Raw genomic sequence first — 25,964 nt, forward strand, 5'->3', positions numbered from 1 at the left:
CAATATGTGATTGTGGGAAAATGCTGTTAGCAACTGTGGTTGTTGTTTTGTTTTTTTTATTGCACATGACGCATCGCAATATACAGTTAAACTTAGTTATTGTAAAACTGTACTGTAGAAATTACAGCAATTTGTCACCGTGCGGAACATTTTACAGCGCTGTGAAAATACTCTCTCACTGTAGACTGTTTAAGATCAAATACAAGTTTGAAAAAATGGTATTTATTGAGGCAAAAACGTGATGTAATACTAAAAGTAGGTCTGATGGTCAAAAACATTTGCCTCCCTTTGCCTGTGCATCCAAAAAAATAAAAGATCAGACTGCATTGGTCAGTCTGAAAAGGGTTATTCCCAGTGTAATGGACACTATCTACAAATGGTGCCAGAAGTAGCCAACCTTACAAAATATGCCCAAAGCATGAATAGGAAGTCACTAAAGATCCAACGGAAACATTGAAGGACCTGCAGCCTCTCCACCTCAACCAAGGTCACTTTTCTTAACTCTACTCTTCTTCTTTTTTCGGCCACAGCGAATCTTCCGTTTCCATTTCACTCTGACCTCTGTGTTATCCTCAATATCCTTTTCCCAATGTCGCGGGGGTTACATAGACCTCCTCCGAACATTCTCAAATCATCTAGCATCCATGGAAGAGTGCTGAGGTGACAACCACTCCTAACCCAGAAGATCTTTAAGGCTTGTTTGTATTCTGCCACAACACACATAGATGTGACCCTTAGAGCTTTAAGGAGAATCTTCGTTGCACTGATGAGTCAAAAAAAAAAAAAAAAAAAAAAGGGTCCTGGTACATCGAGTTTAAACCAAATCTAGAATACCAAAGAAAAATTTTACAAATCGCATACACAGTAAGTGGACCTCAAAATGGCTCAAAATGAATGAATGTTCTGCCTAAAGAATTACATCATCGGACCAGATCATCTTTTCCTTAACCTCCCAGAGTCCTTCAGATGTTGTCTGAGCCCGAATAAGTTTAGGCACGAACTCATTTTTCGCATAATGCGATTGAAGTATAACGTCACATTTTGCTTCAGCAAATACACACAAATAGTAACATAATCTTGCATCACTTATTTTGAGTAGTTGGCTTTAGCAGTTCTGCACTTTCCGAGTGACTCCAGCTGGACTGCTTCCAGCACAGCTGTCACTGAGGTTGATTAATCACCAAATAATGAGTGAAATCCACCCAATCAGGTCAGGGAAAGCATTTGGGCTGGAAAGGCTCCGCTCAGCAGGTTGCCTCAGTTGAACTACGCGAGTTGCTCTTGATGACTAATCAGGCTTTCGTAACGCCAGTTGTTCAAATTCATTACACTGACGAATTGAGGCACAGTTTTAACTAAACATTTTTCTCTTTCAAGAAGCAGATTATTACAATAATCAGGACGACCTCGAACCTACAGTGTGGGCAGAGTTGCAAAAAAACTTCCACCTCTATAAGAACGCAGGACTGTTCTCACAGCCCGGGAGTGTGTTCTATGCACTTTACATACAGGTACTAATGTATATGCACCTGTGGCAATGATACTTGGTCCCAGTTATTAATGTTATAATCTGATTGAGATCAGATCTCACTGAAAAGACATTGGCAGCAGGTTACATATGCCCGATTTTCCAACCATTAGAAAATGAGACTATCAGTGTTGATTGGCAGCATTAAGCTGACGATGACCTCCCTCATTTAGGGGCAAAGGTAACTCTTCCCAGCTGTTAAGGTTAATGGCTTTGCACCGAGTTAGATTGCACATTAAATTGCATCTTAAACCACATGTTTACTCAGTTTTAGTGGTAATTGGCTCAGTTTAGTTTTTTAAAAAAAGAACAACAAAAAAAAAAACCTACATTTGTTCTGCATTGTCACCTTTTTACAGCTTCTTTGGCTAAAAGGTTGTTTAAAACATTCAAATTTAATGGAGATGGGAGGAGATGAGGAGGAAGAAAAGGGATCTAGAGGTTCAGTGCAAGATCTACAAAATGACATGCTGTCAAACTATATCGCAGTACTGGACCAGGTCAAGTGTTACTCCTTCACTGACCTACTATGGCAGAGCACTGACTTCCTCTGGTGACGCTTTTTAGAATCTAAAAATATCAAAACACAGCCTACAACCCACCAACAAAAAGGGGCAGGGGAAATCTCACAAGATGGCGCCTGTGTCCTCCATAGTTGGCAGAGCATGAGGTCAACTTCATGCTCTCCAAAGTCAAAGTGTGCATTTTCCCCCAGGTGTGTACAGTATCTGTTTGGGGCTTTTGAGATAAGAGACAGAGAGAATCCAGGACAGAGAGACATCTGTGGTTGCCCCCCCAAGGGAACAAGGCACCCCGCTTTTTGCAGGTCTTTGATGATGTTCCTGCTGTCTCCTCATAGACATACAGCTAAACCCTCTCACATAGCTGTAGACAGAAAGCGTGACTGGATCTTTAGAGACGTCCATCTGAAAACTTGCTCTCTGCAGAAGGACACAACAGCGAGTGAGCTGGCAGAGGCCTCGCTGAATTGCCTGAGGACAATTTGTCAGCTGTTGTTTGGGTCAGTTTGACTGAGAGGCCAATCTGTTGTAGCTTCTGCTTAGAAAACACAATGTCAAATGAAACAAATGGTGCTTCATAACAACATGTAACAGGGTTGTGTTGGCATGTACACAATGAGCCACCTCATTAAAACTGGTGGTTTTAGGTGCAGCATGGCCACACTAAGCAGTCTGCAGCTACACAGGCCCATACACAGCATCATACTGTGTGCAGAGGTGGAAGAAGTACACAAACTTAATATTCAAGGAAAAGTGCAAGTATTCAAATTTAAAATTCAAATCTTATTGGTCACATGCACAACCACACACAGTATGACATGTAGTGAATCGCTTAGTTCGACTGTCCATATAAATTCCAATTAGAATTAAAAAGAAATGAGTAACATAGAGTAATGTTTATAACATTACACTAAAACATTGTAACATATCATATATAATACAATATTTATATACATTACCGGCTCTAAAATTATTTATAGTACGAAAGTAAATGTACTCCACTAAGATAATGTATTTAAAAAGTACCCATTGTGATAATCCTCAGCTGATGTTTGTCTGACATACTGCTCCCTAAAGAATCAGACCAGGTCATCTTTTGCTTAACCTCCTAGAATCCTTTAAATGTTGTTTGACAAACTCCTAGTGTGATATGATATTATTTGTTTTGCGCTTAAAGCCTATAAAAGGACAGAGGGGTGCTGCTGACATGGTCATGATTTAAGCTAATTCTTCAATTTCTGTAGAGGACATCAGAAGCTCAGTTAAAGTCACCGTGGGCCACCAAACGAGGACCTTCTCATCATCAAATCACTGTATTATGACATTGAGGTACACAGCAAAGCTCCTTAAAAAGAAATAATGGCCAACATGTACTTATTTGTTGTGACTGTTGTCTTGCTGAACTCGTGACTGTAGTTACTGCACAACTGAAATTTACAGGTTACCTAGCAACTACTAGCTTATGGAGCACGGAGAAAGAGCTCTGATTACTGATTCAGCTTAGAGAGCGGAAGGTTCAAGACACTTGAGGGGATAACTTTTGACCTTTCCCTCCCCCCCTTTTTTTTTTTAACATTAACATGATGGGTTAGGTCACTCCTGCCACTGATCTGCTACCACTCTCGTGTCCTATAGGCATTTAGACATGAGAATCACGGTCTTCCGTTACACCAGGAGGGACCACAATTTGATTTGTGCATCGTCTGTTGATTCAAATGTGATTTTGAAAAATACGCACAGGAAGATGAATAGAGGAGAACACGATGGGGGGCAGTTATCAAGAATTTCTACGCAAAACCCTCAGACAAATAGCCATGGATTGCCAGAAATTAAATATAATCCAACAATGTCCATTATGATTATGACAAGGATGAATGTGTATCATTCCATGTACTGAAAATAGTGAGTTTAGTTTTATTCTTCCTCTATAAAGCACATTAAGCCACTGAGTAAACTGTATAACAAGTTCAGCACCACGGAGAGCGTCTGAGGTCCAGGGATCAGCACCAGGGACACAGCTGCGTGGGGGGGAAACCAAGTCCGTGTGGCAGAGAATCTATTTTCCAGTTCAGGTGCTGCACTCTATTGGATCATGGACCTGGAGACAGCGCTGACCGCTCAGTGATCAGCACTAGAGCCTTTTTATCTGGTCACAGCTCAGAGGAAGACGCACGGTCAAAAAGCAGATAGTGTAACAAATCTTTTAAAACAGGTAAGTCTTGGGTTCACCTGCTCTTCTCTTTCCCAAGAAGAAGTGAAGTACAATTTAAGTTCACCTGCGTAAAACAGTAAAACAAACGAGTGCAGTATTGAACACACTGAGATTTCAGTTGCGTCCCCTGATTAGGATTCAGTTTTAGTTAGTTTTTTTTTAATACTGCATCTGATTTAAGGGGAGATGTAGTTCCAATCCAAACCTTGTTTGTCTGAGTTGATGTATTGCAGCTCTGACAACAGCAATGCTGTAACTTTTCACAGCACGTGAAACGTTCGCTGCTGTGCTCCGTTTGCAGCCTGTGGCATCTGAGACCACAAACTATAGGTCCAGTGGTTCCACAACAATTCACCACATTTCACAGAGGGTAAAATGTAACACAGTGTGATGTGCTGGCAGATGTGTGTCAAACAAAACAACTGTTTTCGGGTATTAACAGTAATGCTCTACTCTGTCAAGTGTCTTTTGCTTTGAACAGGTTGAAAGGTGTTTATGTGTGAATATGCCATCTGGACCAGCTGAGCTGTACAGTGTTGCAGTGGACAAGAGAAAACAAAAGAGGGAAATATAAAAACAAAAAACAAAAAAAGAAGTGACTAAAGATATACACAACAGGAAATTCCAGAATAAGCCATATTACTTCTATGTTCACATTTGACATGTTGACTGCACGCAACGGTTCCTATGTCTTAGATCATGAAGATAATTTGGTCTCCTGAAAAACAAAAACAACAACAAAGAACTGGTTGGTGGTGCTTCTTATCAGTGCTCCAAGGTTTAAATACGGAAACTGTCACAGCCCTCGTAGATAAGGCTGCAATTTACACCACTTGATACAACCAAATAACGTATAATCAAAGATCCCTGCGACCCTGCACTGATTTATACTCCAGCGCAAAGTGTGATGAATAGAGTAAAGCAGTGCAACACACTTACTTCGATGCAGTGCAGAGACTTTATTGTGCTACGCCTCAGCTGTTGAGCTATCTGAACCATGTAAACCTCTTATCTAATGCACCCAGCAACACCTCTGCTCTATTGATTTCTGCACCTACTACTAAGTGAGGAATCCTGAACACGGGAGTCTTCCACGCAAGCCGCCTCTGCCTCATTTTAAAATGTCTTTCACTCAGGAAATGTTTGCTTAGCACAGTTTTTCTCATTTTCAGCTGTGAACTTCCATCCATTCACATGCATTGGTCACAGTGGAAAGAGCATAATTCAGTTTGGAGAACACAGGTACTGCTCAATGTAGCCCAGAAGAGTTTTTGGAAGAATAAAACGGAACTTGACAATAGTTTTCCTTGCAAATGCTATATGTGGTCTGGCAATAATAAGAATAAATCTGCCAATATTTTTAAAATAAAAACTAATGTCATCATGTGATTGATACATATTTGTGATCGTGCACATAATGCAAGCTACAGGAAAACATACGCATACGCAATATTCATACAGTCTGCATAAGACTGCACAATTAAGGAAGACAGGTTTGACATTGTGCTGCTAAAAGAGACATTCATGGCTGCTGTTGACTGGGCAAATTAATGGAAATAGTCACAGATGGTGCACCAGCTATGTTAGATCTTGTAGGGGTGTGTAAAGCCGACGACTCTTTCCTGTTGTTTTTTATTTTTTAAAAGACATTTTACTGCATCACCCATCAAGAGCACATGGTTCCTAAGAGGCTTAAGTTGAACCACGAGTCATAAAACCTGTGCTGGGAATTGTGAATTGTACTCATACCCATTCTCTTAAGCACAGACGGTGGATTTTGACGAAAACCTTCCCACTGATCTGCTTCTCGACTTCAGTGTGCGAGGGCCGTCAAGAGGTAATGGAAGAAGAAAAAACACAAGGACGATCCCGAGTTGCACGAAGTCCACTGGATTTCAGATTTGGCGACTCACTGAAGCATCTAAACCGAATATACGTAAATCTGGAAGGGAAGTGCAAAATGCTGCCACATCTGGTGCAAAGTGGTTTGTGGGTTTTTGTTTTTTTTTTTTGTATTTGTCAGCAAACTCAAAATCTTCCAGACCCATGTTCAAAATCAAGAGCTCATCACACATTCTGCCTTTGCAAAAGGCAAATGAAGAAAGCAGCTGAGGTCAACATTGAATAAAAGTGGGCAGCAGGGCAAAGGTTCAGTATCCTGAAGCAAAAACCGCCTCAACCCTCTCACCGCAGAATCCGACTGTTTAAAGGCCCGTGCAGCAGCGGATGAAGCAGCATTTCAGTTGGAGAGGTTTGAACTTCCTGAACATGACACAATTAAAGGGGTTTTGAGAAAATGAAAGTTTTGGAGAATTGTGCCGACATACACACTTTCCATTGTCAAACAGGCTGCAAGCTACACTCAATGTTTGGATCAACTGAAACAAAGACTGATGTAAATTTGTTCTTTGGCTTTTAATTGTGTAATGGTTCACCACCCCTGATCTATAAGGTGGGAGGGTCTTTGGAATAATCCCCCTGTCATTATTAGACAGTCAACCTCCTTTGGAGTCATCAAAAAAATGCTACTATATGTACATGTCAAATATAAAGAGTAATTTTTTTAACCGTTTTTATGAAAGGGGCTATAGAAATAAGGCCTATTATTAATGATAAACTATTCATTTGCCCAGCCCTTCCCCTCCCTGCTCAGCTCTTCAGGAACACATTCTCATCAAATTCCAATAAATAGGAGGTATTAAATGTGTTTGAACTCTCTGGGTTTAGCGTCACTCCAAAAGCTCCAAAAGAAGTAATAATGTGTGCACTATTCCAACTTTAAAAAATATTTGAATAAACAAATTAGTAGATCTGAAACTAAAGTATGTAAATTAAATGGCTTTAGGTCAAGAAAGTACAAACAAGATTGGCTCAATCTGTGATGAAGAAACTGCGCTAAGCACAAAAATGTAATATTGGTTATTTGTTCAGGTGCCTAAAATGACCACATGCGATAAGACAAGACAAACCTTTATTCGACCCACAGCGGCAAAAGTTTGCAAAATGTGCAGCAGGAATTTTTGTAGAGGATGAAAAACCTAAAGTCAACGTTATGCAATAAAACACTGAAAGAGTGGGCTGTTGGTTGGACATATGGAGTTTGTGACTTCAACTCTACAGATGCAGTTTGCATCAATATCTTTTATCAAAGTTTAGCACTAGTTTGTTTTAAAAGGTTTAGGTTTGATTGCATGCTAATTTTAAAAAGTCATGTTCTTGGCAATTGTTAAATGAGCAGCCTGACACCACTTTCATGAACCAAAGACTGGAAATGGGAAGCAACCAGTGTGACTCCCTTAAAGAAATTTTAAACAATTAAAAATGCTGAGCAGAAGCTGGTAGATGCAGTGTTAGCTGCTGTTTATGAAACTTCAGTGAAATGCTGAAAACTGAAGAGTGAGGAGCTGATGATTTGTATTCAGCTGCAGCTTCAAGCCACGTCCGCTGTTACACACTCGTCTCTCCTCTGAGACTAAGCACCATTCATCTACAGTCAAAGTGTTTAATGGTTTTCTTACTCAAATGATCTCAGAGCACAAACTCACAAGCAGTGGTCTCCACTGCAAACCCTAGCTCCAAATCAACAACAACAACAAACACTAATTCCAACGACGCACCGAAAACCAAGTCTTAACCCTTAAATAGCTCCTTAAGACTCACAGTGCAGGGACGTCCTACAGTTGTTGGACACACAAGCACATCAACCACTCTGTCAGCCATTACACACACAAACACACACACTGAGCAGTGGCCTGCTTCATAATGAAAGTAAGTATGTACGCACACACACGCACACACACAAGACTTATTGGTCCCGGTGGCTTACAGAGATTTGGAGATCAATCTTTAACACACCCAACAAAAAACACAGACACAGGAAACAGACTGGCCCCAAGTTCCCCTGGCAACCGACCAGGCATCTCACTCTCTGTGTCTCACACCCACATACACACACACCGAGCAGCACGAAAGCATCCCATCCCAAACTATGTCATACATAAAACGTACCCACAGCTAACCCACATACAGCAGCCCCCCTGCTGCCGTAATGAGGCACAGGTATCTGCTGTAACACAAACACTGTGATCAGTGATACTTCATTTAAATACAGCAATGATCACTGCACTGCACTAAAACAACGTGTAGGCTAGTGGGGTCTCATAAAACCTCTGGTGTGTTGGAGAGAGATACAGCAAGGGAAAAACTCATTTGAGACATAATGGGAGACGTGGGGAACTGTAGAACTGTAAACTTCAAGAAAACTTTGTCAGAGTGAGACTAACTTCATAAGCAAACTGATGCTCACGTCTGTCTCCCCTTCACAGGGGTGTGACTTTAGGGTTGTCGGTTTAAACCCGAGATGAAAATAGTTGTGCTCATCTCCGCACCTAAAGTTGCAGAGTGTTACTTGCTAAAAAGAGCTCAAAGACTCTCTGCTCTGATGCAGCTTTATTTCAAGCTTTGCTCAAAAAAAAAAAATAAAAAAAGTGAATTTCTTTGCACTGCTGACCATGTTATCCAATGAATCAGATTCCCCGGAAGCTTCCACCGTACCTCTTCAGGCTGATATGAGTGCTGGATCATATTTCTATTAAGCATGTGAGAAAAACTCTGCACTTTGTAACTTTTGTTTGAAACATTAAATATTAAATAAATATGCGATTTTCCTGTATTCTATGCCTGCAGTGCCAGTGCTTGTTGTGCATTTTTCATGTGTTTCAAGTATTTGTCAGATTAGTTCAGGGCAATGATTTGGTTCTAAGGTTCCTTTCATGCTTTACAAGTTGCATTAAACCGCATTCGGTTGTGATGTCAACAATTTCATCGCAGCACTGAACTGGAGCAAAAAAAAACCAAAAAAAACAAATTGTTCATGGTGATTAATAAAAAAAACATCCTCCACTGTTTCATTTCACTAAATTGAGTGAAGTTGTTGAATAAAACAAGAGTTGTGAGCTTCATACGCTCCAGTCATAAAAGTTTATGAACTGGCAGTTATCCAGACAGTCACTGCACAGTACGTCCTGAGCACAGAAGAGAGAAGAGGAGGCATCTGATCAGGTCTTACTTAAAGCTGCAACGTGCAACATTTGGGAAGGAGTCAACTACTGACATGCTGCGTCAAAGCAGGCACGGGACATAAAACACTGCTGCCTCTATCAGTGACTTCCCTAAGACTCGGGTACTATCGATGTTAACGTTGCACGTGGTTTCATTTTCATGGAGAGAGTCAGTTCCGTTTCAGTTTTAGTCATTTTAGGTGAGGATAATGATAATGACCAAGGGCCAATGTAATGTGGAAAAAAACTGCTGATCACAAAAAGCCAATATTTAAAAGGGCTTCAGGCCATTAAATGCACAGGCCCCAACAATACAATGGCAATTGTGTGTATTTAACTATCGCGGGGCCTGGTGGCTCCGTGGCAGAGCATTGAGTTGGGATGCAGAAGGCAGGGGTTTCAACTTGCACCCGTTCCGCTGTGGCGACACCTGAAGGGAGAAGCCGAAAGCCGTTGGATCTTTTTTGTTGTGTGTTTGAATAAAAATGGTAATAACACATTGAATGTCGGAGTTGCAGTTTAAGCACAGTAACCTGAAGACACCTGAAGGTATGATGCCATCTTAAAAGAAAGCTTTATAACTTAACACAAAAACAGATATTTTAACACCATGAAACCCAAAAATGTAAACAAAAAGTTAAAGATTGTTTCAACTCTTAGCAAACATGAAAAGCCAGTGAACTTCAGATAAAGACAACAGACATATTTTCATTGAAATGTGTCTCACTGCAGCTTCACATTAGCCACCTAGTTTTGTTTCTCCCCAACAACTCAGGCCCAACGGACCTGAGTTCATACAACAAAATCCACTCGTTTCAAATGACACTCGTGAACAGGATTTAGAAAGAAATGCACCTGAAGAAAGAAAAAAACAAAACTTTCTAAATCCATCTAGCCAGACAAACCAAACCTGTTGGGAAGCTGATGAGCTGCACTGCACAGAAAAGGAAACCAAGGCGTTTTGTTTATGTACGTCATGAAAATCAAATTGACTTGGCGAGAGGAGAATAAGATCTTCTTTCGCTCCAGTGTTTTGAGGCTTCCTGTGGACACTGAGCCTTTGTAGCAAAGAGCAGGAGAAGTGAAAGTGAAGATGGAAAAAAATCAAAGAAGAAAAGGGAGGAAAGATGAAGAAATGACAACACAGGTCCATACTGTCAAATGAGAACTCAAAGACAAAGAGATGGAACTATGGTTTTTACAGAAAAACTCTAAAGATACATATACAGTGTTTTACACACACACACACACACACACACACACACACACACACACACACACACACACGCAAATGCATTAAAAAAATCACACATCAAAGAAAATCAAACATCAAAACCATTTCTACACACACACAGCAGTGGACAGTTGACACACACATTAGCAGCATAATTAACAGTGCTCTCTCTTTGACACACACACACACACACACACACACACACACACACAGTACCCTTGATTCGGCGTCTGATGACCCCTAAGCGGCACTTGAGCGAAACAGAAAACATCCTCTCCCTCGCTCTCTTCTTTTCTATTTATCTTCTTTCTGCTTTCTTCCTCTCCTTCCTCCTCCTCCTCCTCCTCCTCCTCCTCCTCCTTTTCTTCCTCAGTCAGACATAGTGTGAGCCGAACGAATGAGAGAGACAGAGAGAGAGAGAGAGAGAGAGAGAGAGAGAGAGAGAGGGAGTGAAAGAGTGGTATAGGAGCGTTAGCCGGTCACATGGCGAAGAGAGGAAAGAGAGCAAGTAAGTCCTTTTTCTAAGAGGGAGAAGTGATTACACAGCCCCCCCCTCGCGTCTTTCACCTCTGTCTCTTGTTGTTTCTCTCCCTCTCTTACTGTGTGGGAAGTAGTGTGAAATTAAGCTGCCTTCGCCTTTCTCTCTCGTTTCCTCTCTCTCTCTCTCTTTACTCTTCCCCTGTGCTGCCTGATTTCTGTCTTGGTGATGCCTTTTTGTCTTTCTCCATCTCTCTGTTCGGCCATTCTTCCCGGTTTCTTGCATTGTGGTGCCATTTTCTTCTCTTCCTCTGCTTTTCAGGAATTTTGCACGACTTCTTGTTCACTTTACATTCCTGTAGTCAGTGGTATCCTGTAGGACTATGCACATTAAAAATAGATGGACATTTCCAAAGGTTTAACTTTTCTATTGTGATTCTTCAGTTTTTTTTTGTGTGGCAGGACTTTGGAGGTGTCCAAATATGTTGGTTGTTTAATCAGGGGAGTTTTGTACAGATATTCAGCAGGGACAATTACAATTAGTCAGTTAGCCGACGTATAGCAGATACTTGGGACCACGCTGGGATTCAGCGTCTTTCCCAGGGACACCTGGACATGTAGCCAGGAGGATCAGGAATCAAACCACGTACCCTGAGCTACAGTTGACCCCCCACAGACAACCATCATGGTTATGCAGTGATCAGCTATGGTCTGCAGTCTCTCACACGTATGAATATTAACAATGTTGAGGATCTCAAAACATCAAGGTCAAAACATCTGCAGATGTTTTTAGCTGTTCTTCATCGCTGTGCCATGTTTAGCTATTCTAGGTAGCTAAATGCTTTAATCAAGTACTATAGAATGAAATCATTTTCTTCAAGCTAAAAATATATAAATATGCCTCCTGTCTGCATCAGTGAGTGTTTGTTTCTTGATCTTATTGGTGTTTTTTGGTGTCTCACCCACAACAATTTCGTCACTTTTGCTTTTGTCTGTTTTCCAGTTTAACCTCAAATCATCTTCTGCGAGGCTTTAAATTCTTACAATCCACCACTTTTACTCGGTTTCTAGGCTATGACATAAAGATCAAAGCAGCAAATGACTGGACTCAGCCGTGGAAGAGAAAAATGGAGAGATGATGTGGAGAGGCATTAAAAACAGGAATGAAGGGAGATAAAGGAAAAAGAGGCGAGAGGAAAGGAGAGGAGAGCTAAGGAAAGAAGCATGGACAGGAGGATGAGGAAAAAAAGAGGAGAAGAGAACATCCTCGTAGAGAAGACATTAAGGGGGAACAGGGGAAGAAGATGAAAGAACAGCGGAGAGAAAAAGTTATGGAGAAGAATAAAGTGGTTTGGTCGCAGTGAGATTAGAGGCCACAAAAAAATACGAGGATGAAAAGAGCGCAGATGAGAGGTGGCTCGGATTAATAAATGGATATAGGTGGAGTGAGAAAGGAGGAAAGAGAAGCATGAAGTGTTTGTGGTTACGGTTAATGAGACACACCTTGTTTAAGCAATGCGTGCTTGTTCTCATTATGGGTTTTCAAATAACCGCAGAAAGTCTGCAAACTCATCGACTTACGTGCTCTCTCAGTTTTGGCAAAGCTGGAGTAAGAGGCTGACAGCTGAAGTCTGAAGGAGTCAGCACAGATTACCAGCGTATCCTGAATGGACCCACACCCACATAGCAACAGTTTATTTTAGGTACAGTATGTCTGTTTTCCAGCCTGGTTGTTTTAGTGTTACCCCTGTTAGCTGCCGGAGAGGTGAAACTCCATTTACTGCATCCTTTTGTGCACAAGGCAGCAACATAACGGCTAGAATCAAACTATTCTTTTAATCCAAAATGTGCAAACATAGCGGTTTTGGTTATTGTACAAAAGCGTCAGGGTCACTTGTAGGCACCAAATAAAGATGGTTGGAGTTAGTAAAGACGTTGTGGTTCGTCTTAAAACATACTGCTTCCTTAATGTCGCATCACGGGTCACATGTCGTGCGTGGTTGCAACAGCAGCAATAGTTTCACACTGGACTCGAACTCCCGTGTCCTCTGTAGGAAAGTCGTGTGTTTTGTGAACTATCAAACCACCAGCTGTGAAGATTCTCAGTCATCAAAGTCCTGGTTATCCCACAAGTGGCTTTCAGTGGCAAACGGACTATGCTTCGTGGTTCTTTCTGTCCTCTGAAAGGCTTCTTCATATCTGACCGACTGGCTAGAGAGGCGGGTCGATAATCTCTGTTGTCCCTCTGAGGATGACCTGGGGGTTGTTGTCCTGCCCCACTGTCATGTATGTTGTTGGAGTCTCGTGGGATGATGTGTCCCACATCTGAAGATCTGATGTTGATGTTGCGTCTGAAGATCAACATACTCTGATGCCACGGCGTCAAACTCTAACGCTTACTAAGGCGTCAAATTGCACTGCTTTTTGAAGTGTATCAAGTTGATGGCACAGGAACTAGTGGTGCACGATGTCGACGTGAGCAGTAAATGCATATACAGTTATCACCTGACGGAACAAGAGCCAAATACAAGAGTGGGGAGCAGGAGCACGGCGACAGGAATGACACACACAGCCAGGTCGGCGCTTTGATGAAATCGCAGCAGTGCATATGGGAGAGAAACTGAAACCAAAGTTTGAAACCAAAGGGTTAGAGAACAGAACTTCAGGGTAACGTTACATTAGGAGACAACATTGGTTATAGTTGAGCACAAAAACATAAGGGTAAGTTCCATAAATACAAAAACGCCGCACACATGCTTCTTTACAATAGTTACCACATTGTTAAAGCGCATAACGTCTGGCACTAGAGTTGAACCCCAGTTCTGTGTCTCGTAGCATCCACCGCCCCGTCCACCTCCCTGTGAAACTTTTTTACTTTATATTCTACGTCACCGCTTTAGACAGCACATACTGAAACGTCTGGGTTTCCACTGTAATGCACTGAAAGCTCCATCACGGCTTCAAATGGCATCAGCACGTAAAGCAAAGGGACTGGACAAACCGGCACTTTGCCGCAAGAAAGAGAAAGGGCTGATTGTTGCGGGGTGAATAGCTGGACTGTGATGCACTGTAAGTCTCAGGTCCGTCGTGTTGCAGGCCACCTCCTCTGTTGAGAGAGAGAGACACTCCAATCGGACATACATGACGTCCTTTGAACCTCGTTAAAAATGCCAGTCCTTCTCGTCCAGGGTGTGGATGTTGCTGTGTTCAACAGAGCCTTGTCTTTCAGATGCCAATACTTAACAACTCCACAGAGTTTCAGGCCTGCTGGTTCTAAATGAGGAAGTCTTTCACATGGAAGATTCAACTTTTTTAAGAACTACAAGCAGATTCAGTCGCCACTGAACAGCACTTTTTGAGAGTCTACTGTAAATCATGACAGTTGTAACTTCATTATCATTGTTAAATATTTAAACTCTGATCCCCGTTTGCTACCAAATCCCCAAACAAAAACCGCATCACGTTTGACACAGGTTCCAACTGTATTACTGACTAAATGAAACTACTCCAGTGTGAAGGGGATGTTTTACAGGTGTCACCTAGAGGAGGTCAGGACATGTTTTCTTCTCTTTGAGCTTCTGGTTTCAAAGCACATCTGATGAAGAAACATTTGTACAAGCTAAATTATGTTAACGTAAGATCGTTAACATAATTAAGACGTAAGACTTAGAATGTCTGAGATCAGTTATGCACACATTCCCAGAAAATTGCATCCCACTAACAAACACACACACACAATTCCCAGCTTCCCTAACAAGGGAATAACATAAAATTTATGGTACTTCCTGTTGCATTTCTAACAAATATCATTTTTTAAATTTTGCTAAATCAAATAAATAAACATTTGGAAGTAAAATACTCTAGAACACTTCAAGCTATAGCTTAAAGAAAAAACATCTCTAGCATAAAGCAGAGGCTTTGCAAAATGCAGCCGCATCATTTTCTGGTTCTTATTAGACTCTTGTGTGTGTGTGTTCAGCGAGAGTTAGTGTTATTAATCACAGCACTGCTGCATAGCTAGTGCACTTTATCACCCTTCAACACACTCAGAGTGCAGATGTACAAAGCAGTTGGGCCCTGTGTGTTGTTAAATAAATTGGTTAGATAGAAGAAAAAAAAGAGATGTTTTGCACAAAGATAATGTGACCTACAGACCAAAGTTTACACAATTTTCAGAGCAACACACACACATTTGAATTATCCTTCCCTTAATTTGACACTTGATCGGTTAAAGAGCTTGACAGCTCATAAAGCACACAACTATGATACTGAACATTGGGCCTTAAACTTTTTGAAAAGACAATGAACCAGTTTTGAACCATTACCCACAATGCAGATGGGTAGAGCAGCAATAAACAGTCCAAACCACGAACAGCACAGTCCACGGAGTATAGCAGAGCACTGTACGTAGACGCCAATATGGCCGCTTTGTACAACACCCAATTCAATACAGTGTGGAAATATAGAAAAATGCTGTGCTGCACAAATTGCCACCAGCCTGTGATAATTCAAAGGACATTTGCACAGATGAAGCTTTTCTTTTGTTTGAATGTAACAGTTACTCAAAGCTCGTTTCTCAGATGCACACAACAGACAGAATTGGACATCTTTTGCAAAGTTAATGCAACCTGGAGACCACGGTGTGGTTTATGCAAGATGTGGAAATGAAAATATTGATTATTGCGGAGTGAAAAATGTCCTTTACTAAGGAGCCAAATCCCAGGAAGTTTCTAGCAGTCGCCAAGCGTAGTGGCAGCCAAGAAAATGAATAAATAGTTAAAAGTTAAAAGTTTGAGAAACAACTCTAGTCTTCAGCAGTGTTCAGTGCTATTGTCCATATACAGCAACATAAACGTGTTGGCATACATAAGTAGATTATAGTCAATATCAAGCTGATCAATATCAATGAATGAGCTCAAAGCCTAAACATAACATCGCTTTATCTATAAACTCTGAAATTTGTTCGAATTTCACTGAACATCTTTGGGTTGTTTAAGGCTTCAGAGAATCATGGCTGGATATGGATTCTCTGCTACGCTCTCATTAGCTTTACCTTCTGGGGGAAATGCACACAAGCACCAACACAAAGGGACACACTTCCTTCCCGGAGACAAAAAGAAACATATTGTACATACAAGTGTGTAATATGTTCATGCATATGAGAACATATTCTACACTACTTGGATATTCAGCCAGTGTGCAAAGACATTTTACATTTTACAATATTTACACTTACAACTTTGGAAAAAAACCCTTAAACTTAATCCAAGACTTTTACATTCTGTTGATCCCTTATACACATATTTCTCTTCTTATTCTCTTTTTACTGTGTTTACCTCCCAATTTTCTTTTTATCAGATACATGATTTGGGGTCACTCCTCTTGGTTTCTCTTCCTTCTTACTCTGCTCTCACTCTTATGCAGCGTTCGGAGAAAAGAAAATCGATGCTAATCTCAGAGCAAGAGTTGCCTTATTGACAGACGCACACCAACAGACCACACATACATACAGTGCAGTTTGTGCCCTCAAGGCTCTCAGCTGTGTGTGTGTTCCTGCATGTTGTACATATGTACTTGTGTGAACAATGTTTATCTCTTTGTATATCGTATGTTTTTGTTCGTGCATGTGCAAATTCTGGTGTTGCATTTGTTTTTTTGGTCCTGTTTGTGTGCGAGTGTGCCTGTATGTGTCTTGAATCTAGGCCACATCTTCAGAGCTTGACACTAAAATGGCATCAGAAGGCAAACAGAATTTAGCAAGCAAAGGGAGCAGTGATGATGGATTTAGCCCAACTTTGTCCTCTGACATCGTCATGTCAGTCAAACATAAATGATTCACTGAAACTGGATTTTTCCCATTTGGACAGTTGTAATAAAATGCCCCATCTTCACAGTGCTTCTTTTATTAATTCAATTATTACACGTATTATAGAACTGCAGCGTTTGATGATTGCCATCATTATTTCAACTACTGCTCTGATGCTTTTGATTTTAAAATAAAAGCTCCTCAAAAGTGAAATGATTCATTGCTTAAATAAGTAATGCGTTGCCCTGCTTTTGCAGATGCAGCTTAATGTTTTTGCAGTTCTCCTTACGGCCAACAGGGGGCAACAAAAGTAACTCAGCTTAATCAATCCCTTGTTTCATGGTTTAAATTGCACCTTTAAATCAAAATCATCGGTTAAAGAGAGATGAAATTCTGCAAATGCTCAAGTAAAGTAAAACAATCAGCTACAAATCAATTCTGTTTTTTGTGACTAGTCAATTTAATAGTTAATTATATGCACTCTGCATAATTTCAGATCTTAGGAGCCTTTTCACCATCACAAGAAGCCGCTCATTTTCTACAGACTGCCACAAGTAAACAACATAATGTTAAAATTTAGGTAGCTCATGTTTTTTCCCTGCTGAGGTGTGTATTTTTATACTGGGTCTTCACCAGCAGCAGACACATTTGGCACGTACAGTAATTCTGAATGAAAGAACAAATGAAATGAATGAAATGCATCGACTTGCAGAAGTGGCACCTACATAAAATACAGCACATTAAGTTCAGGCTCCAAATGATCTTAAATGAAACATTAGTAGCTGAAGCCACACCCAACTTTCACATGCAGGGACAGTGATGATGGAGAAATGTTGGAATAAAAAAAAAAAAAAAAAAGGAAGAGGGCAACACAGCGAGTGGGAGGAAAGCATGTGTGTGTGGGCAGATATGGAGGTGAGGGAATTCCAAAGCAGCTTGGAAATATTGATCTCGAGATGTGAGGGTGGTGAGTGGGATTTTTGTCTCTCACACACTCTAGTGGTAAAACTAAGACTCTAATGGTGCATTTACCTAATTCTTAACTAAGTCATTAAGGACATATGCTGTTTGCTATACAAGTGCTTCTTGGTCTCACTTTTTTTAAAAGTGTTGTACAACTGTTTACAGAGCGGAGTTGGGAACATGGGGGTTTGCCAGCTGCTATCGTGAGACGCCCACATCTCTGACCACAACTGCCGACTGTCCAGTTGCATTGTGGATAATGTAGACAGCAGATTTCAACCGTATAGACGAATGTGTGAAAGATAAAATACAATGATGCTGGTTCTGTTGTAGCAATTTTGACAGTAACCTTATGTAGCACTCGCTCAAGTGAACTCGTCTTTCCCATTTTTGGATCTACACATTGTAAATTTGCATAAATATTTAAGGAATGTAACATCTGTGTGTATTTTTTGAAACTTTTTACTAGTATTTTTGCAGAGGCATCAAACAATGTGGCAACTCACCTTCAGAATGTCCTCAAGACCATTTACCAAACCTACTCACAGCAGCTTATAAAACGAGATTGCAGAATGGAAAAAAAAAAAAAAAACTGCTCTAGCTAGCAAATAAACTTCTCACAAAACAGCAGCAAGATTGAATCAGACAAACAATCAGAGAAAAACAAACACTGCACCGAACTGTATGATGCACAAACATTTAGACAACGTGACCGAGCCGACAGACAGACAGACGGGTCTTGGACAAAGCAAGCGCCACACATTTACAAGCCATTCAGACAACCCCCTCTAAGTACCATTTAAGTCAACTGTCTTCTATTGTCCTCCTTTAGACAGGGAATTGATTTCTTTGTCCTCCATTATCTTCCTCTCTTTCAATCAATTCTTTCTTTCTGATGCTTCTTTAATTGTCTCCACTGTAATCCCAATGTGGGACATGTCTTCATCAGCCGTTCCCTTATTATCCCTCTGTATCTTGTTTTCTTTCACCTCCTTACCTTTGTCTCTTGTTCCAAATTATTCTCTATTCTAACTGCTTTTATCTGAAATTTTCCTCTTCATCGCCATCCCTCCTCCAATATTTACAGAACTTCTCCCTCTTCCCTTCTCCTCCCCCCCAGCATTCTATATCCATCATATTCCTACCAGTTATTCCCCGTTTCATACCAAACCCCTAACTTCTCTAACTTTTTCCTAACTCTTTTCTCTAAATATTTCCTTTCTGTTTAAACATCTGATGCAACCGAAAGCAACAGCACCCGCTGCTGCTTCAGTCCCACAGTGCAGCAACAAACCAATCACGCTCCCAAGGCCCGTAAGGAAGGCGGCAGAGGCTGCGTTGTTCCCGCAGTGGCCCGTGCATAAAAAAAAAAAAAAGCACCGGCGTCACATCTGATTTGACGCTTTTCTTCTAAACAGAGCTATGCACAACCAGACGCGGGCTGAGGCGATAGAGACATCCCCAGTGCATGGTCACAATTTTAGAAGTTATATTCCTATAAGCAACATTTGGCAAGCAGATGAATGACAGTGGAGGATAACAAAGGATAAATGCACATGACAGGATATCACAGGCCAATATAGATATAAAACCTACATTATGAACAAGTTCCACCATCAACTAAACAGAAAACAAAGATATAGTGAAGCCTACAACAATAACCATCAACATTCTACATTTATCACACTTGAAAACTGGCAGCTCTTTTTCACAACCCACTTAAACATGAGCGAGTACAGATGTGTGAGCTATGCTATGAGTTAGCTATGAGTGCACTGCTTTTGCCAACAACCATAATTTGCTTTTCGATCTACGCTAATGTGTGGCTCTACACTGAGCTAATTAAACCTCAACACAGTGGCTGCTAATGGTGCTTCAGGTGTCTGAGCCATTTCTGATGCCACCCACCGTTGTCATAATTCTTTAATCGCTAGATGTAACCAAGCAATACTGGCTGCCAACTGCCACTAATGGTGTATTTTAAGCACCGGGTGAATTAGGGTACAAAGATATCAGTTTAGCATTTTTTTTGCTTTTGCAATCAGCTAAAAAGGAAGTGTTCTTCCTGGTGTAGCCTCTAATTTGAAAGAAACAAAAAAGGACACTTCTACATGGATCATATCACGGCATTTTCTGAATAAAGGCCACAATAGCTACATTTTCAAAGATGTCCACAGGTTCCCAATGGAAGAAATACCCTTCAAATTCCACCACTTAAAACCTGGATCCTAGACGCCTGGTGGCTCAATGCTTAGAGTCAGGTTGGGAAAGAGTAGGCCGCGGAATCGAATCCCCACCCCATTAGGTGGGAGGGTTGCGGCAGGAAAGGCATCCGGCGTAAAAACTCATGCCAAATTAACTTGCGACAAACGTTCCTCTGTGGCGACTCCTGAAGCGACGTGGCGAAAGCTGCTAATTCACTATAATCATTGGCATTGTTATACTGACAAGTACCTACAACATCCACCAATTACTGAAAGAACAGGCAGCTTTTTTTTTTTTTGTAAAGTTACTGTACAATGTGAAATGATCTGACCTGTGTGACCTGTGAATTATTGGTAATCATAACTATAAAGGCCTAAGATGCTTAAACTGCAAAAGTGTTTACAGATGAGTCGATCCAAACCAGCTTATGAAATGCTTTTGCGTGCAATTATAATAAGAGGAAGTGGCTTGAGAGAGGCAACTGTGGACACTAAACAACTATTGGAACCATATTATACAATAAGACATATGAATTTGACATAAAGTACCAGCCCGATTCAATGCAATAATGTGCTTTCTGCTTAAAAAAAAAAAAACAGTGCTGCAAAAGAAAGACTCCCAAGGACACACAGTCTGTAGCTGCAAGTTTCCACATGAGAGAAATTGCCAGAGGGCAATTTCCCTGCATTTGACAGTACACTTGGTGAGACGTCCAACTCAGATTTCAGCATCATTTTCTCTTAAGTTTCATCATTTGTATGAGGAACAAATCCCAGCGACAGTCTGTGCTATCTGTGTTGCCTGCTATCCATTCAAATCATCTCCTTAATGGAGAATACAAACGAACGGAGGGAAGGACAAATGTTTTCCTTGCACCTTCCCATATCGGTCCTATCCGAAAACGATTCTTTCTTCGACTACTATATACTCCTACCTGTTATCGTCCTTTGTGCTTTTTGTTAGAGTGTTTGTTAAAAAATGTGACATTATCCATAAATAATATCCCATTACATACTTGAAGCCAATTCCAGGCAAACACCTCTGTGACAGACGTGGTCCTGGATTACATCACTGGGCAACACATTTATACAATTTTAAGTCACCATTTAACCCAAGTGTACTTGTTTGGACTGCAGGAGGAAACCAAGGCAGGCACACGAACAACATGCAAACTCTCAGAAAAGCCACAGCTAGTCGTGGGATTTGAACCCATGATCTTCTGCCAGTGAGGCAGCAATTCTAACCACTGCATCACCGCACACCCACAAGTTGGATTAGGTTGCTTCCAGTGCATGTAGATTTAGCCAATAATAACATTTCAAAAGACAAATAAAACTTCATTTTAACAAAAGTTTTTAAAGGTCTGTAAATGCTCGATGACACCACCAAAGACACGGTGGTCTATCGGCCTACTGTTTGTCATCCCTTTGCAACGTAAACCAGCTTAACTGCTGTGTGCTATGGGCATTTCCATCCCCAGACATAAACTAATACCAACACGTTTTGTGCCATTTTGTTGACACAGTTCAGAGACAAAAAGACTATATTGTACAATCCGAAATGCCAGTCTGCGTTTGATGGACACAATCACACAAAGGCGAAGTTCCTGAGAATAAACCGTCTTTGTGCATTATTTATTGGGGTTCTTGAAATGTCTAACATGCAGGATAAAGTCAGACTGCTCATTGTATATTCATGCTGCAGAAGTTATTGCCTCTCTTTGATCACAGGCTGGCAGTCAGAGTGTACTAACTCTTTTCAGTGAATTGCTTCTTTATGGGATTTACAATATAGTATAAAGAAAACTCAAGTTTTTTGAAAAATGTCACAACGCAGTAAATTACTTATGAGCAGTCCTCAACACTTTTGCATATCTCAGATATAGCGGCAGTTTGAAAAATATCTATCTATCTATCTATCTGTGCTATCAAGCCAGACGCCCAGATACTTATAGAAGTTATCGGAATCAATGTCGGAGCCATCCAGGCAGTGGCTGGACAAAGCTGGACTTTGCATAGCCTGTACCTGGAGTCCTGCCCTGAATGGTGGACCCTGGTCTCTACTGATCCTATGCTTAGAGCAGGGTTCTCCAACCATTTTTCCCTTGAGAGCTACTTTTAGAAAATGGAATTGGCCGAGAGCTTATGTGTCGTAACATTTCGACACAAACTGATGATGTTTGTCATTTTTGTGAACCTTTCAAAATGTTGAATAGACATGCAAGTTCAATCACCGAGTGACCAATTAAATTTGACTTTCACGTTTTCAAATTTCTGTCGGACTCATTAACCCTTTGGCGAGCTACTTGGAAAGTGGTTGCGAGCTACTGGTAGCTCGCGAGCGACATGTTGCAGACCCCTGGCTTAGATGGCTTCAATTATCTTCATCTTTACCAACTGTGACCTTTGACTCTCGTTTTTATTAAATTACTGTACACGCTTTGCCAGATTTACCACAATTAGTGCCGTTTAAAAATACATAGTTTTCTTAGTGGAGTACTTTTACTTTTGTAATTCAATTAAAACGTGGTTAAACTAGATAGTAGTTTTGCAGTGGAGATTTTTGTTGGGCCAATACTTGCACTTTTGAGTTTTGAGTTTGTGTACTTGTACCATCTCCACACACAGTGTGTCACATTTTGCTGTGTAGCTGCAGACATTATTAAATACATTTTTACTTTGCGTTTCTTATTTTTCTCTTAACTGACAACTGTTTTCTGCTCAACAACTTTTACACAAGTTGCAAACTTCTCTTTGCCTCCAACCAAAAAAAAAAAAAACATAGTAACGGAACTTTAAAAGAAAGAAATAAATAATATAGGTAAATCTAACCTAAAAAAGACAATAATACGTAATGGCAGAATGAAATCTTCAGCAAGAGTTTCTTGCCAATGACAGCCCAAGCAGATACAGACTCTAACAGAACACATGATGATGTTCCTCATGCTCCAAATAGCATCAAGGAGAACGAAGCAGTGAGAGAGAGAAAAACAGAGAGGGGGGATTTTATTTTTATTATTTCATTTCCCTCTCCTTACCGATTGCAGCAATCTCTTTGACGCTGTTCCTTCCCCCCAGGAGATCAAGGTTTAAACAGAAAGTAGACGTTCCCGAATCCAGTACCTTACGTCTCCATCCGGCTGATCTCTGTCTCTGTCTCCAAACACTGTTTCAACATTTCACCACGGAAAGACATTTTCTGCAGTACAGTCTATGTAAATATCTGTATACTGTATTGTCCTGAGCATGAAATATGCATCTATTTTCACGTCAGGAGAGGGTTCGTTGAATCTGAATGGGTGTTTTCTCACACACCTGTTCATGTTACATGGGACATAAAAGACTGGGATTGTGTCAATGAATCTTGTTCTTACTTGCTCTTTTGTCCTCTACATCCTCTGCTGTCAAAGGTGACTTATCTATTAGTAAAATCATTTCTTACTAATAGAATAAATATTAAAGGTAAATGTCTTATGTGGAACTTGTGTGTTAAAATATTGATCGATTTGCTTTGCGGCTTAATAAAAGAAAAGCTATATAAATAAAATTCACTTGACTAAGATTATAGTATGGGGGGCCTGGTGGCTCAATGTGTAGAGCATCGGGTTGGGATGCAGAAGGCCGCGGGAGCGAATCCCACCCCACCAGGTGTGGCCCTGCCCAGCTATCATTGATCTTTTATAAGAAAATCTTATAAAAGCCAGACAAGCTACTGTTGCAGACTGGAATTGCCTGACTCAAACCTCAGTCCAACTTGTAGTGTGTAATTCTGGAAGTCGCTGATAAAGTATCTGCAGCACTTTATCATAACTATGATATTCAAATAGAACCAATGGAACCATCACGTCATGAAGGAAACAGTCCCACGACTGAGTAACCAGCAAGAACCATCCAGCACTTATCTACATCAGCTTTCCCTCTCTCAGTTGGTATCGGCAGCCACACAAACACAACTCCATCAGCTCCGGCACAGGAGGTGAAATGAGTCAGCTTCTCCAGTCAGATGCTTGAGACGAGAAGCGAATTGCCAATTTTGTTGACAGATGAAATGAGAGGTCGGAGTCTATTAGGAAAGCAGACGGCAGATCTTCAATCTGCCAAACTGTACACAACAATTAACGTCTTCTCCAAAATATAAATGTGCTTTTAAAAAGCACCTAAAAGGTGTAATTAACTTCCAGCTACAGGCATCAGGCCCAGTCTCTAATGTTTTCTGTGATATGATGGATCCAGGTAGTGATCAAATTGAATTAGAATTCAGAGTGAATTCCTGCCCACGGGAGTCACGGCTTAGTGACGCTTGGCTTGGTTATCTTCAGGCATTCATGGTTATCTTCTATCATGGATGTCTGCCAGCCAATTGACCTCTTGACCCAGACATTTCAAAGTGGAAGCAAATTGCCAATTTTGTTGTCAGAGCCCTGAGTCAACTGGACTTGTCATAAGAATATAACTGCTCTTTCTCCCTGGGAGCTGTGGCAACTGCCACTCAACCTCTACAGTGTGCATTACCCTGGTAAAGTGCCCATCCAGACAAGTGGCCATTCCATCAGATGGAGGAGATTATGGTGAGGGTTTAATCAAAGCAGAAATCCAACCGAACAATGTTCAGTGGTTAAAACCAACCACTGAAACAAACAAACAAACAAAAAAAAAAAGTCAAGAACTTCATGAGCAGAAGTACTGTCATGGTGAACTTGCATATGGGGCAACGTCTGTTGAGATTTTTACAAACCCATCGTGCAATGTCAACACGAGTCTCTCTCTCTCTCTCTCTCTCTCTCTCTCTCTCTCAGATTCTTTCTGGTCTTCAGAAATGCGGTTTGGAACTGGGCCAACCAAAACCACTTTGGTCCTTTCAGCTTCTCTTTAAAAAAAATCCACTTCCACCTTCATTTCATGTCTCCAGGCTAAAAAAAAAAAAAAAAAAAAACTGAACTTTTAAAATAATTCTAGAGAATAAATCAGATTTCTGAGATTTAAAAAATTGTGTTATCCATTTGATTTCTATTAAGCAAATTGACTTTTGCAATTCCCTTCATATATTACAGTTTCCAAGTCAAATACTGTTGGACTTCAGGTGTAAGTTATTAAGTTGCTTGCCTGGAGAAATCTGCACAGACAGACATAAGTAAATCACAGACCATAATTACAGATTGCAGTCAGTTGTCATGAATATTTGATGTTGAATAATGTGGGAGTGTTGAGTGTAGAAAGGGTTTGTGAAAAGCACAAAAGTACAGCAGAAATGCTCCTCTCTGTAACCTCCATCGTTACTGCACACTGCTTTCCCAGGAGATTAGACATTTGTGACACAAACACATCAGTCTGTAATTCAGGCTGGAGCAATTTTCCTCCTCTGCCGTACAAACCAGATTCAATCCTCAGCCTCAATACTGAGGAGCTGTTTTACCGCCCAGTGCCTAGGAGTCCCTTCAAAAATGTCCTGCAGAAGACTGGCTGCATACACTGCAAGTTTTCATTGGTTAACCTTACTTAAAAAAAAAATTAAAAATAAGCATGCACATTGAAAAAAGGCACCTTTTATACTAGCAAATGCTTATTTGGTGAAGGACACTTAGGGGTGAGTTGCTGCAGTTGCCAAGAGCATAGCTGGTACAGTAGAAGTACTCACTCACGGTGAATAAAATAACCGATGTGGGACAAGCTGAAGCAAACCAGTGTACACAGGCCGTAAAGACAGAATATACAACACATTCTCTTTCCACAGCTTCAGATACTGATCTGATCTGTTTTACATCCTTTGGTGTATCATGTAATGCCACAGGCTTTCTATTGGACGCTCCAGGGGCATCACAGGAACGACTTTAGGGAAAACAACTTCAGGCTAAGATTATGTTCTTGTTGTACCATTAAAGGAGGCCTTCACTGGGTTTGAACTTGCCTCTTTAGGTGCTAGTTTGGTTAGTACATGCAAATAAATGCCATTAAACTTCCC

The 25,964-nt window shown here is 40.8% G+C and overlaps 1 protein-coding gene across 8 annotated transcripts in view; it reads right to left on the minus strand.

The window, feature by feature from the left end:
- Positions 1-25,964, minus strand: part of grip2b (glutamate receptor interacting protein 2b) — a 221,402-nt gene that overhangs the window by 110,926 nt on the left and 84,512 nt on the right. For 2 of the 8 annotated variants that reach the window (XM_067506128.1, XM_067506125.1), the window contains exon 1: positions 10,772-10,910. The exons of the other annotated variants lie outside the window; for them this stretch is intronic. In XM_067506128.1, the coding sequence (XP_067362229.1) occupies positions 10,772-10,826 (55 nt within the window). In that variant the 5' untranslated portion in view covers positions 10,827-10,910. Of the gene's footprint in view, positions 1-10,771; positions 10,911-25,964 lie in introns of those variants that run through there. 8 annotated transcript variants of the gene reach the window in all.

This window comes from Channa argus, chromosome 5, assembly GCF_033026475.1.
Source record: "Channa argus isolate prfri chromosome 5, Channa argus male v1.0, whole genome shotgun sequence".
Taxonomy (NCBI): Eukaryota; Metazoa; Chordata; class Actinopteri; order Anabantiformes; family Channidae; genus Channa; species Channa argus.